At 38.2% G+C, this 12,508-nt stretch overlaps 2 protein-coding genes across 5 annotated transcripts in view; one reads left to right on the top strand and one right to left on the bottom strand.

Annotated features, from left to right (window-relative positions):
- Window positions 1–4,387, top strand: part of VPS54 (VPS54 subunit of GARP complex) — a 78,599-nt gene extending 74,212 nt beyond the window's left edge. Inside the window, exon 23 of the mRNA XM_069068982.1 lies at window positions 2,961–4,387. Within this exon, the coding sequence (XP_068925083.1) occupies window positions 2,961–3,066 (106 nt within the window). The 3' untranslated portion in view covers window positions 3,067–4,387. The remainder of the gene's footprint in view (window positions 1–2,960) is intronic.
- Window positions 4,388–5,074: 687 nt separating this feature from the next.
- The window catches only part of UGP2 (UDP-glucose pyrophosphorylase 2), a 48,619-nt gene continuing 41,185 nt past the window's right edge, over window positions 5,075–12,508 (bottom strand). For all 4 annotated transcript variants that reach the window (XM_069068986.1, XM_069068985.1, XM_069068987.1 and 1 more), the window contains exons 7-10: window positions 8,586–8,783; window positions 8,191–8,433; window positions 7,104–7,208; window positions 5,075–5,538 (exon numbers count right to left, since the gene is read on the bottom strand). In XM_069068986.1, coding sequence (XP_068925087.1) covers window positions 5,431–5,538; window positions 7,104–7,208; window positions 8,191–8,433; window positions 8,586–8,783 — 654 coding nt within the window. In that variant the 3' untranslated portion in view covers window positions 5,075–5,430. The remainder of the gene's footprint in view (window positions 5,539–7,103; window positions 7,209–8,190; window positions 8,434–8,585; window positions 8,784–12,508) is intronic.

The following is a 12,508-nucleotide window of genomic DNA, read 5'->3' on the forward strand; positions in this document are numbered from 1 at the left end:
TACTAATTTGGGGCTTATAAGATATGTAATTTCCCTTAAAGGGAATATTCAGAAATAGGATTAAAAACCCCTGATTTCACATTGGGCAGGCATCTCATTACTTTTATCCCCATTAATGAAATCTGGTTTGATCTTCAAGCATTGGCAGTTCTAAGACAACCAAAGATTAGACAGTAATCTTTGTTATGAATTGATTTCTTTTGCACGTGATATCCTTATAGCTATTTTCTGTCACACTCTCTGCATATTATTCAAGTGTCATCTCATGTCTATTAAGTTCTTGAAAGAACATCATCCATGAAATTGTAGATGTTACACTCATCAAGTACATAATAAACTGAGATATTGAGGCAGCCTTTGTCCTTTAAATGAAGCCATAAAGTATATATTATTTTCAATGCATTATTTTTGTGTACCCCTTTTAATGCAGGATATTTGTTAAATATTGTTATTGATACCTAAAAAGCATTATTTCAGTTTAACTATTGCCCCAACAGTGCTGCAGAAGAAACGTTGCCAAACATTTTATGATAAATTGCCACCCAGCTTCTAAGTTTATGTGTTTATATTGATAAGGTTGTGATCTTTTTGAATCACTCTTCACTTCAGCCACTGTACATATTGAGCACTAAATCATAAGTATGGGAACCTCCTCCACTAATACAGATTAGCAGTGCTCTGTCTAGTATTTAGAGTCAGTGTCCTTGAGGCTGAACCCAGGTCTTCTTGATTTTAAGGGTTGCTGCTCTATTAGACTATGCTGCCTCTCATTTAAAAAATGTGTTTCTTGAGCAAAAAACACTTTGAATCTAAAATGTTTCTTGAATTAAAAATGCAAGGCCTTTGTTGAACTTTGTCCCATATTTAAAAACTCAGTTACTTCAGGTACATAGGACAAAGGCTAGAATATGCAGTGACTGTTGAGGGTGTTTACCATTCCTGTGACCTACATAACTGAGTGAGGTGGGGACAAGAGGGAAGGAAGAGCCTTCACGGCACAGGACTGCGGGATATAGCCAGTAGAGGTCTGGGCTTGGGGTCAGTCTTGAGTCCAAACCCCCCACTCCAACACTTAAGAACTGTGTGACCCTGAGCAGGCAATGTCACCTTTTTCAGCCTAAGTTTCCTTGTCTTAAAAAAAAAAGGGGGGGACAGCTAGGTGGTGCAGTGAATAGAGCACCGTCCCTGGAGTTAGGAGGACTTGAGTTCAAATCCAACCTCAGAAACTTGACACACTAGCTGTGTGACCTTGGGCAAGTCACTTAATTTAACCCCCATCGCCTTGCTTTCCCCCCTCCAAAATAAGTGTACATTTTTTATCAATTATATGTAAAGGACAATTTTTAACATTCATTTTTTAAAATTTTGAGTTCCAAATTCTCTTCCTCCCCCCTTGATAAGGCAAACAATTTGATATAGATTATATATGATTTCCTTATTAACCATGTTGTGAAAGAAAACAAAAACCCAGAAAAAAAGAAAATAAGAACAGTATTCTTTGATCTGCATTCAGGTGAATAGCATTTTTCATCTTAAGTCTTTTGGAATTGTCTCGGATCATTGTATTGCTGAAGACAGCTGTCATTTGATTGATGATTATACAATATTGCTGTTACTGTGTACACTAAGGTTCCTTATCTTTAAAATGCAGGGAACAGTAACATCTCCCTTACAGGTTTGTTTTGAGGACCACCTGAGATAACATATAAAGTGCTTTGCATACTTTCAAGTCTATATGAATACCGTTATTATAGTTGAGATTAGTAAAGTTGGAAAGTGAAATGAGAGCAGTCATAATGGCTGGGGAGAGTACTGAGGGGTGGAAGTCATGGTGAGGATGAATAATAATTGACTTAGGATGGATAAGGCTAGGGGAGGCAGGAAGATAGGATGACAGAATTATTTGATCATGGAAGTACACTTGTGAATATTGGTGGGATCCAAGATGTGACCATTCCTGTGCACAGCTGAAGCGTTTGAGGAGACATTAAAAAAAATGTACGTCAGCATCCCCTAGTTCAAAGGCAGGAATTGGTACAGAGGAGTCTGAACCAGGCAGTGACTGGGACTAAAAATATACCACTTTTTTCATTGTGGGAGGGGAGAAGAAAGGGGACTGGAGTAGGAAGTGGAAAATGAGATGGTAAATGAACAGAACAATTAGTTGGCACCTCTAGAATTTAATAAATGCTTGATACATGTCTGACCAATTGTTTTAGAAAATTATTTCAGGACTGAGTTGTTACTGGATAATTTACAATCTTACCTATTTCCCCTCCCTCCCCCTCTCCCCCAAGAAAAACACACAAACTTATTGCAGGCTTTTATTTAATTTCATAAATTATAGGTTGCTGTTTTGGGGATGGTGCTTCAGGTGTGGCTAAGGCATCACCCACCTGTAGCCACAGTTTTTACTATAGATTTTTTTTTCAGCTCCCTGTCATTTACTTATTAAATCCTATCCTTCTACCTAAGGGAAGAGAGCAAAAAAACTGTATCTTACTTATGCTGTGATCTGTTACTAATAAGCATGGCTGTAACCATGTTATCATTCTCCCAATCCTAAAATTTTGGAGTCACCTTAAAGATCAAATTTCAAATGAGGTGACCTTTACCTCATTTTACAGATGAGGAAAGTCATTACCACCGAGGTTAAGTGACTTGCCTAAGGCAGTCAGGTGGCAGAGAGCTTAGAGTCCTGATTCCATCCATACCCAGTGCCTTTGACTTTAAATAAATGCCCTACACTTCACATTTTTTTCATATACTAAAGTATTCATAAAGCAAAACTCATTAATAAACTATCTTATGTGCATCTACATTATAGTAGTTTAATATATTTTATAAGAGAGGAGTTGGCTTCTAATTGGATTTCCTAGATAAACAGATTTGGTTTACTTTGAGATTAGTTAGCTAAGGGTCAGTTAACGTATTTAAATTTTTTTTTCCCCAATTTTTAGGTTGGTTACAGCAGATGTAGCTTTTTACACTGGAAATCTTCAAGCCTTAAAAGGACTTAAAGATTTGGACCTAAATATGGCTGAGATCTGGGAACAGAAGAGGTGATAATATACTGGAAAACTGTGTATGTGTCAGACCACAGGATGTATCTGAGAAGAATTTTGATGCCTGTCTCAAATATTTAAAGCAGAGCCCAAAAGCATGTATGTGGGGGGAAAGGGAAGGGAAAAGTATCAGTGTTGGAACTGGATTCAGTGGGACCTGCAAGGAATGTCCTTTTTTGTGCATCCTCAATGAGGGATAACTGATCAGGTGTCTATAACATTTTTCATTCTCTCTGGAAACAGACTCAGGTTTCTTTGGACCAAATCCAAAAGAACACATAGCTGTAACACAGCTGTAGTTGACTAGAATGCTCTATATACCTTTATATTAAAAAATGCTTTGCATTTCTTCCAGTGCAATGAAATTCATATGGTGTCCCACCTTATTTAATGATGGTACAATTTAAAATATTAAAATCTTAGTCAACCTCTGTAGAAAATGTTTTCTCTATGAAAGTAATGCTGTTTGAAAAATTATTTTTTTACAGATCTTTCTATAAAAAAATAAACATCTTTTGATTGCTTGGATTTAGGATTCCCCTTTTTGTTTTAGTAAAGCAGTTTCACATTTCAGGGTTTGTGTGTCTCATACCTTCTCTTTATACTGCCACCAATGCTGACTGAGTAAAACTTTACAGGTTAGTCTGACCACTTGAAATGCTGATCATTAGTGATGATTAAAGAATAAGATGTTGGCATTAATTTATGAATCTACTAATTTAAGTACTTTTCAGTAATAGTAAGTAGGGTTGGTGTTCCATATCTGTATTTTTATATTTATGAAACAACCTATGAAGAATTTTTTTTTGCCTTTCTCATTTCTGGCAGAGATAAAATGCTTATTTATACAAATCTGCCTAGTTGTGAAAGTTTTTATTTTAAAATTTTGTATGTTATCAACTCCTTCCCCCACCCTGGGTTCTTAATTTTAAGTTACTTTGATGTGTGATGTCTAAAGACCAGAGAGAAGTAGAATTTTTTTTAGCAAATACAGTACAGGCTACATATAAGCTATAGTATTGGGGGAAGGGAGTGTGAGTTGATGAATGGAGTTAACTTGTTTGGAGACTTTTTATAAACACTTTACCTTCAATATTAGAATCAGTAAGCACTCTTCAAGTAACAAAGTGCCTGTGCTTCATCTCACATTAACAATCTTACCTAAACATGTCAGAGTGCCTAACTTTGTAATGATTATGTACAACCAAATGGTCTTATGTTATGTTAAGGTTTCCTTAGAAAGGCAAGCTTGCCTTTTTCTTTACCATTATGAAGATGTCATCAGTTCTTAAACTGTCTAAAAAAATAAAGCTATGAAAATATCAAGACTTTTAAAGACCAACTTCTTTTAATAGTTATATAATAAGATACAGTTTAGTGTTACTATGGGTCTTAAAAGCATGTGGCCTAAGAACAAGCATGGAGGAATTGGAAAAGTGACCATTAAAACAAGGGGCACAGTAATTTAATGACAAGGAGACAACTTGCAGTGAGCTTTATTTGGCCATTCTGAGAAACTTGATTAATGTCCTTTCCCCTGAAGATTGCTTCTTTGTATGATTAAAAAAACCCAACAAACCCAAAACCATAAAGGGGGGATGCAACGAAAGGAAGAAGATAAGGGGAAAGCATTGCTTACTGCTTACTTACCCCACAGGAGGGGGAGGAAGGAAGAAGGAGGAAGAGAGGCAGAAAGGAGCCAAATCCAATCCAATAAGCGATTCCCACCAAGCAAAAATAAACAAATAAACACACACACACACAGGCTTGAATAAACACATTCTTTGGAAGGAAATAAAACTGGCTAATCTACATCCTCACAATGAAACACGATGAGGTATTAATCCGTTTTGTATAGATAAAACCAAACAAGATTCCTGTATTGTAGATGCAAAAATTTAAGTATCACAATTTCAAGCCTTTCCAGTCTTTTAAATATCTATTCTGCAATAGTGAAAGATTACTTCATAAAAATGATATAATTGAAAAATTATAAGTGTGCACATATATATTGCTTCACAGCTTTATTTTTAAATTACAAGCAGTTCAAAATGACCAGAGCCAAGGCAGGCCTCTGTTAAAAGATCTTCCAGCAGAGCCATTCCCTCATTAAGACCAGCAATATTGCACTTAAAAGTTAATGACATACAGATCTCTTCAAAGAAGTCGTATTGCTTTCAAATGTCCACCTGTGCTTTTAAATAAGAGTATACTGCAGAAAACTCTACTTTAAAAATTAATACTTCGGGGTCCAGTGAAATAGTGGATAAAGCACCTGCCTCTATTCCCAAACCTTATTGAACATTCCATTTGTGAAAAACAATTTAACTCATAATCAATAAAATATACGGAGCATTTTTTTTCTTCAGTGGTCCAAGATCCGAAGGTTACCAGATACAATTTTATTCTCTAACACAGCTCCAGGAGGGATATCAATTCTGTCACCATGGTTTGCAATGATGATAACTGTTCCCTAAATTAAGAGGAAAATAAAAAGATAATGCTTTAAAAAATTAAAGGCAGCTTTATATTTCACTCTTCAATTATCACTGGTTTACTCTACTGACCCAGCAAAATATCCTAGCCTTGGGAAGAGGTGTCAAGCTGCAAACTGTATCTCCTCCCAGGGAAGTGCTAAAAGGCGAGAGTCAGCTCATCATCACATGAAATTTACAAACATTACTATAAATATTAGACATTCAGTGCTTAACATAGCCAAGCCAGAAGACTCTCTGCGGCTCTGGTATTCTGGATGATTCGTCTATAATCATGCTCTTGCCCTCTGCCTACATGTACACAGGCTTGGGGGAGAGGCCGTGTCAGAGATAGCTAGCTGGCCTGGAAGACAAGAAGATCTGGGTTCAAGTTCTACCTTGGTGCTGTCTAGGCAGTTTTTCAGACTACAAGTATCCCCAATACCAATGAAATTAATGGGCTCAGTCTCAACTCCTACAAGTAAAATGCTCCAAAATTTGCATTTCTTTGGTGAATCCAAGAATTCCTTTGCAGATGAGATGAGGAAACTGAGGCCAACAGAGACTTCTTGCTAATCTGCCTAAGACTGTATAGGTAGAAGTAAGTAGCAGGAGTGGCATAAATACCTACGTCTTCTGGCTCCGAATCTACTGCCTCAAACAAAACAAGTCACAGATTTAGAGACAGAAGGGACATTGGGCCACCCAGTGCAACCTCATTTTACAAAGGAGGAAACTAGAGCCCAGCTGAGGTGACATGATTGTCAAGGTCACCAAGTTCAAGAGGTGATAGTGGGAACCTAGGTCCTCCTTCCGCTCCACTTAACTTCCTCCATCAAAGCATCACAAGACTTGCTATCAAAGTCACCTATGACTGAAGATAGGTAACAAAAATTAGCTAACATTTAAAAGGCTCTTTATTATCTCATTTAATCCTCACAACTCTGAGGTAGGTGCTATTATTAACCTATTTAATAGATGCCGAAACTGCTTGAAAGATTAAGTGATTTGCCCAGGGTTACATAGCTAGTAATTGACTGAGGCTATATTTGAACTTGGGTCTTACTGCAAAAATGAGTGGATTTTATTTGATTTTTTACATTTCCTTGAAGAGTATCTAGGGAACAATTTAGGGGGGCATTCTTTAGTAGGAGAATGTTTTGGTATAGACTAAAGCTTAAGATAAGTTTCAACAAAGAATAAACTGTACTCTAAAGGCTTCAGAGACAATTCCCAAAAGTAGAACAGGCATTTGAACTGCATTTACATTTATATACTTCAGCATTACCTGGTTTAAGATGTTAGCATTAGCCTCAGCAATATTTACTACTATATATAAAATAATTGCTGTAATAACCCAACATCAGTGCATTAGTCAGTGTGCTCATTTAGAAAATAAACATCATGCTTCTGCACATTTGAACTTAAATCAAACATCTTCCATATAATAATAAAACTAAATACAAGGCTAAAAACATGAGGCCCATTTCTTTAAGTATTCATATTAAAAAACAACCCCCTCCCCACCCTCGTAATGCCCTAGTTTCCATTATTTTTTCCACACCTTTAATGAGACATTCTTGCCAAATGTCACATCTCCAGACACTGTGAGATGATCCAGTTCAAGCATATCTGGTATACTTTCAAATCGCCTTAGGTAATCCTGGACCTTACATAAGGAAAAAACAAAGTTTTATTAACACTTCATTTCAACAATATGCCTAGCATGCTAAGCACTGAAAATACAAAAACAAACAACAGCACTGCCCCTACCCTGTTACATGCTATTTTTAAAAAAAAGTTAACAAGTCATTATACAAATAAAAGCTGAAATCATGTCTTTATCCAACTCATCAGTAGTTACACTAATAGTCTGAAAAATCTACTAACTGGTAAGCACTGTGAAGGAGAGGGGAAAAAAAAAACCTCTACCCTCAAAGAACTTGCGGTCTAGTTGGTGATAGGAGACCTAAACAAAAAGAAAGGTTATTGACAGCATGTAAGTGCCAAATGAGCATGTCAAATAGCTATTACAAGAGAAAAGAAGAGATCACTAAATGAGGAACATTTTGACTAGAAAGTCAGGTTTGTGTTGGGCCTTTAAGGACAGGCAAAGAGTCAGACAATTGCAAAGGCAATATGAGCTATTGTTCTAATTTACAAGGATTAAGCAATGGCTTTTGACTACACACATTAAATAAACATTTTGGAAATATAAAAGTATTTGCCTAAAAATAAGCTGACCTTTTCAAGACCATACTCTAGATTAACAATGGATTTTTATTATCAAATGGCACTTTGCTCATGTAGTGCTTTTACTGCTCAGAGATCCAGAAACAGATTATACTCAGTATTTTGAATTTTGAAACAGATTTGACTGTAGAAAGTGGCATACAAAAAAGAGAACAGTGCCTTCTTAAGATTGTGATTTTTTTTCCCCAAAGGTAAAGCCAAATATCTCCACATTAACTGACTTTACCTACAAAGGTTTGTTATCTTAAAACTCTTAAAATGTACTAAGGTCAAAATAATTGAAGTATGGAGATAAACACTTCATACTAAATTAAAATGCTAAAAAATACAAAATCTCATTTTTGCAATGTGCAGTTTCACTCACAGAATCAAATTGACACTTATTTTTAGAATAATACCTTTGTAAACGAGCTTCCTAATTTAACCAAGGGCACAGTAGGAAACTCTCGCTTTTCACTCATTGTTAAGGATCCTGCATTAAGGCTGTAGAGATTTGACATCACAAGTAGAAGATCGGATGTAGTTTTAACAGGCAGAAAACGGCTTCGGGGAACATTAATGCCAAGAGAATTCTCAAAACTTTTAATAGCAGCTCCAACTGCAGTCTCCAACTGAATAACGTTTAGGCCTCCATCCAAGGTCTGAAAAAGGAAGCATAATGGGCTGTATATACTTGTCACCTTTGCTCTGAAATATTAAAAGCCCCATGAGATGGTTTAACTGAAATTCCCTCGGGGAGACATGTACAGCATACTAGGACAGCCTAAACCGCTCTTCCCCTGTCCTTGCTCACCTTTGGATTGACAATGATTTCCATGTCAATGGCGTTCTGCTCCTGCAGTCTCTTGACTGCCGCTAGAGAGATCCACAGGTTGTTGGTGTTAAATATCTTGAATTTTGACACAGACTTGAATTCATCAACGTGGGCTTTTGGCACTTGAGCAATTTCCACCAACCTCAGTTTGCCTTCATATTGTGTGAGGGTACCACCCTAGAAAGGCAGGGGAAAAAGCAGTATTGAGAGTTTACATGTAGCTCCAAATCTTTGGTTTTCATACCTATAACTAGATTTATAAGAAAAGTTCTAAAAATAAAATATAGCAATAATGAATTTATGTATAATGCAAAGAACCACCTATTTGAAATGACCAGGAAATTATGATGGAGAACCATTATAACATCTTATAAATCACTGTTTACCTCTACAACACCCTAAGTAAATGTTACCCTCTTCACTTTATGGATAATAAACAGACTGGATGATGTGACTTTAGGGTCACAGCAACATCATCTTACAAACAGAAAGTTTAACCTGGTTTTCTTAATGCAGGATAATAATAAACTCCTTCATCTGTACATGGCATTTTAAGGTTTAAAAAAAGTGTTTTTGTCATGACTCTGTGACAGAACACAGTGGTTACAGATCATTTTACTGAGGTTCAGAGGAGTGACTAGAGCTTCTCCCTACTCCCAGTCCTGCCTCAAACAGCCTTCTGACCTGAGGAGTCACTTAGGGTGGCTGTGCCTCACCTTCCTATAAAATGAAGAGATTTGGACTGTGCTTTCTAAGGTCCTTTCCAGCTGTAGCAGGGACTTCTTCATTCATTTCATTGTATTTTTATTTCCAGTACATAGAATGTATTAGATGCTTAATACCAGTTGATTGGCTGATCCTATAACCAGTAGTAATGCAAAAGTCTAGTCTTTCTTCACCTGGTGCTAGGTATGAGACTAATACTTTTCTTATGGCTAATCACATGAGATTTCAACATGTTATGAGGTTTGGTTATGCTTTGAACTAATACCGTGTTTCCCCGATAATAAGACACTGTCTAATTATTTTTTTTGGACAGAAAAACACCAGAGGGCTTATTTTCAGGGGAGGGCTTATTTTAATGAACATTGACAGCAATTTTAATAAACAGGTAAATGTGAACAAAAAAAGTACCTTTATTCAATAAGCAAATCACTGGGGAAGAACAGGATGACGCGCTCACTGCCGCAGCTCTGATTGGATGCAGCTCGGAGCGCGGCGTGCCTTTCACGGGGGGGGGTTGGGGGGACGGTGCATACAGAGGGTACTGTAATGTAGCGTGTAGCGCAGGGGATCACCTTCACTACAGTAGCAATCTCAATAGGGCTTATTTTCGGGGGAGGGCTTATTTTAGAGGAATCTTACACAGTAAGGGGAGGGCTTATTTTCGGGATAGGTGTTATTATTGGGGAAACACGGTATATACTTGTATATATTTGAATCTGGGTAACAAGTTATGCTAGAACAGCATTTTATCATATAAGCTGTCTCCAACTTTTAAAAAATCTGTTAAAAATTCAGAAGGCATTTTTCAGTAGGAAGGGTTATAGATACTGGTTAAGTTACCAGCCCCACCTAGCTCATAATTACCCAATATCAAGATAAGAAAGTACAATTTTAACAGAACTTTGCAAAAGGATAGCCTTTGTTCTTTATTTGTACTCAATCTGGCTTCCAATCTTACTACTTAACTGAAATTGCTCTCTAAATTTACCAACAGGCTTCTCAAGTGCCAAAACCAAATGTCTTTTTCTTTTAGTCCCTAATCTTCTGCAGATTTGACAATGCTGACCATCTCCTCCGGGATATTCTCTCCTCTAGGGTTTTTCCTGACTTTGTGCTCTCTTGGTTTTCCTACCTGCCTGGTCCTTTCAGTCACTTCTGCTCGTGATTATCTGTGTCCTGGGCCCTCTTCTCTCTGGACACCCTCTCCAATCAACAGGTCCCCTGGGTTCAGTTATCTCTATGCAGAGGATGCCCAGATCTATAGATCTATGCCTAATCTACTGAGCTTCATATCTTACATCACCAAAACTGGACATCCTGTAGGCATCTTAAAGTAAACCCATACAGAACTCATTCTCTTCTCCCCTTAAGTTCTCACCTTCCTTCCTAACTTCCCTACTTCTGTTAAAGGTGGTATCACCACACTTCTAGGCATCCTCAGTCATCCACATATCCAGTCAGTTTTCAAGTCTTGTCCATTCTACCTCCACACAGCAGCTCTTAAAACTTTTCTCATCTCTACTCAGGCAGTCACAGCACCCTAATTCGGACCCTCATTCTCTCTCACCCGGACTATTACAATAACTATATATTCTATATTGCAATAACTGGTTTCCCAATCTCCTCACTCTCTGCATAACAGTCAGAGGGATACCCCTAAAGCACAAATCCTGTTTGTTTCTTATTGCCTCTAGGGTCCTTCACAAAATGGGTCAGCACTCTTTGCAGACTTGTTACACATGACTCCACACACTCTCCAACTGCAGCCACACTTCCTCAGGTATCACATGCCATCATCTCCACTGTATCCTCTCCTTTGGACCGGCTGTTTCCTATGCCTGGAGTATTTATGCTTCCCCCTCATCTTAGTGTCCTAAACTTCCTTCACTCCTCCTACACAAAGATTGCCTCGATTCCCCCCTCTTCACCTATGAAATTACGTGCATCTATATTGTATTATATGTATATATGTTTTGTTGTTGCCCTCCATCCTGATAAAAGGTCAGAGACTGTCATTTGTGTCTTTGTCTCCCAGTGCCTAGCACACAGTAGGCATTCACTAAATGCTTGTAGATTGATTCCATCTCTAACCTGATTTGTGATTAAAAAAAAAAATACAGTTCTATAACTCAAATATGGTACCAACAAAGGAACCAAACACTAGACTTGGGATTGACAGTCCTGGGCTCAGTCTCTGCCTCCCACCCTTTCTAGTTGTTGGCAAAGCCAGGGAGCCATAGCCTTTAATACCAATCTCAAGGCAGGGCAGCACACTTAACCTGAGACACCCGGAACCTGTGGAATATTCCCTTCTCCTTGGCTGCCTTAGAATGAGGCATTCTGCACCAGCCTGGCAGAATTAACAAGGCCTTTCTTAACTCCACCACAGACTGAACTGTTCATGTAGGGCTGGAGTGGACCTCAAAACTTAGCTAGTTCAACCTTTCATTTTATTCATGAGGGAATTAAGCTAAGAGTGGGGCCCAAGGTCCCTAATCAGAGACTGACTGGCAGAGCCTAGGGCCTCATACCCCACCTCAATTGTTCTTTCCTCTGTGCCAAGGCTACTTGTGCTCCCAAGGCCTGAGGAAAGGGGATTCTTAAGTGTCAGCTCAGGTAGGCCTCCAGTGTAAACTTTTCCAGAGGCACTACCAAGTCCTGGGATGGCTCTCTAGAGACAAGGGACATGCTGGCCTAGGTATAAAAAGAAGTTGGGGGTGGGGTTTGGGAAGAAGAGAAGGCAGAGGGGAAACTCCTCTGGCCTTTACCTTTAGGGTCAGTTGGGAAAAAACAAAGGCCACATAGGTGATCTGGGGGTAAGGGGCTGCTACACAGAATGGCAAAGGAGCCTTAATCTGCATTTCAGAGAAAAACCTGAATGGGAGATAAGCATTGAGGGGCCTAAAAGCTAAGAAATAGGAGATCTGGAAGGTGCAGTGGGGGAATGACTTGTAGAAATAACTTTGAGGATTTACTTTCAACTTGTCTCTCACCACCTTAAATTGGATTCCCAGATTGAAAAAAATTGAAATGATTAACGTGTTAGGATGCAAGAAGTGTTAGGGAGCAACGAGAGGGAAGAAAACCTTAAGGGGGACAAAGGTAAAAAGAAGGAAGAGAGAAGAGGGAAAGAAGGAAAGTGTGGGGGAGAAGGAGAAAGGAAAGGGAAGAAGGGA

The sequence above is a fragment of the Petaurus breviceps genome, unplaced genomic scaffold, assembly GCF_028583685.1.
Source record: "Petaurus breviceps papuanus isolate PSGF00001 unplaced genomic scaffold, PetGlider_PUasm1.0 90775, whole genome shotgun sequence".
Lineage (NCBI taxonomy): Eukaryota > Metazoa > Chordata > Mammalia > Diprotodontia > Petauridae > Petaurus > Petaurus breviceps.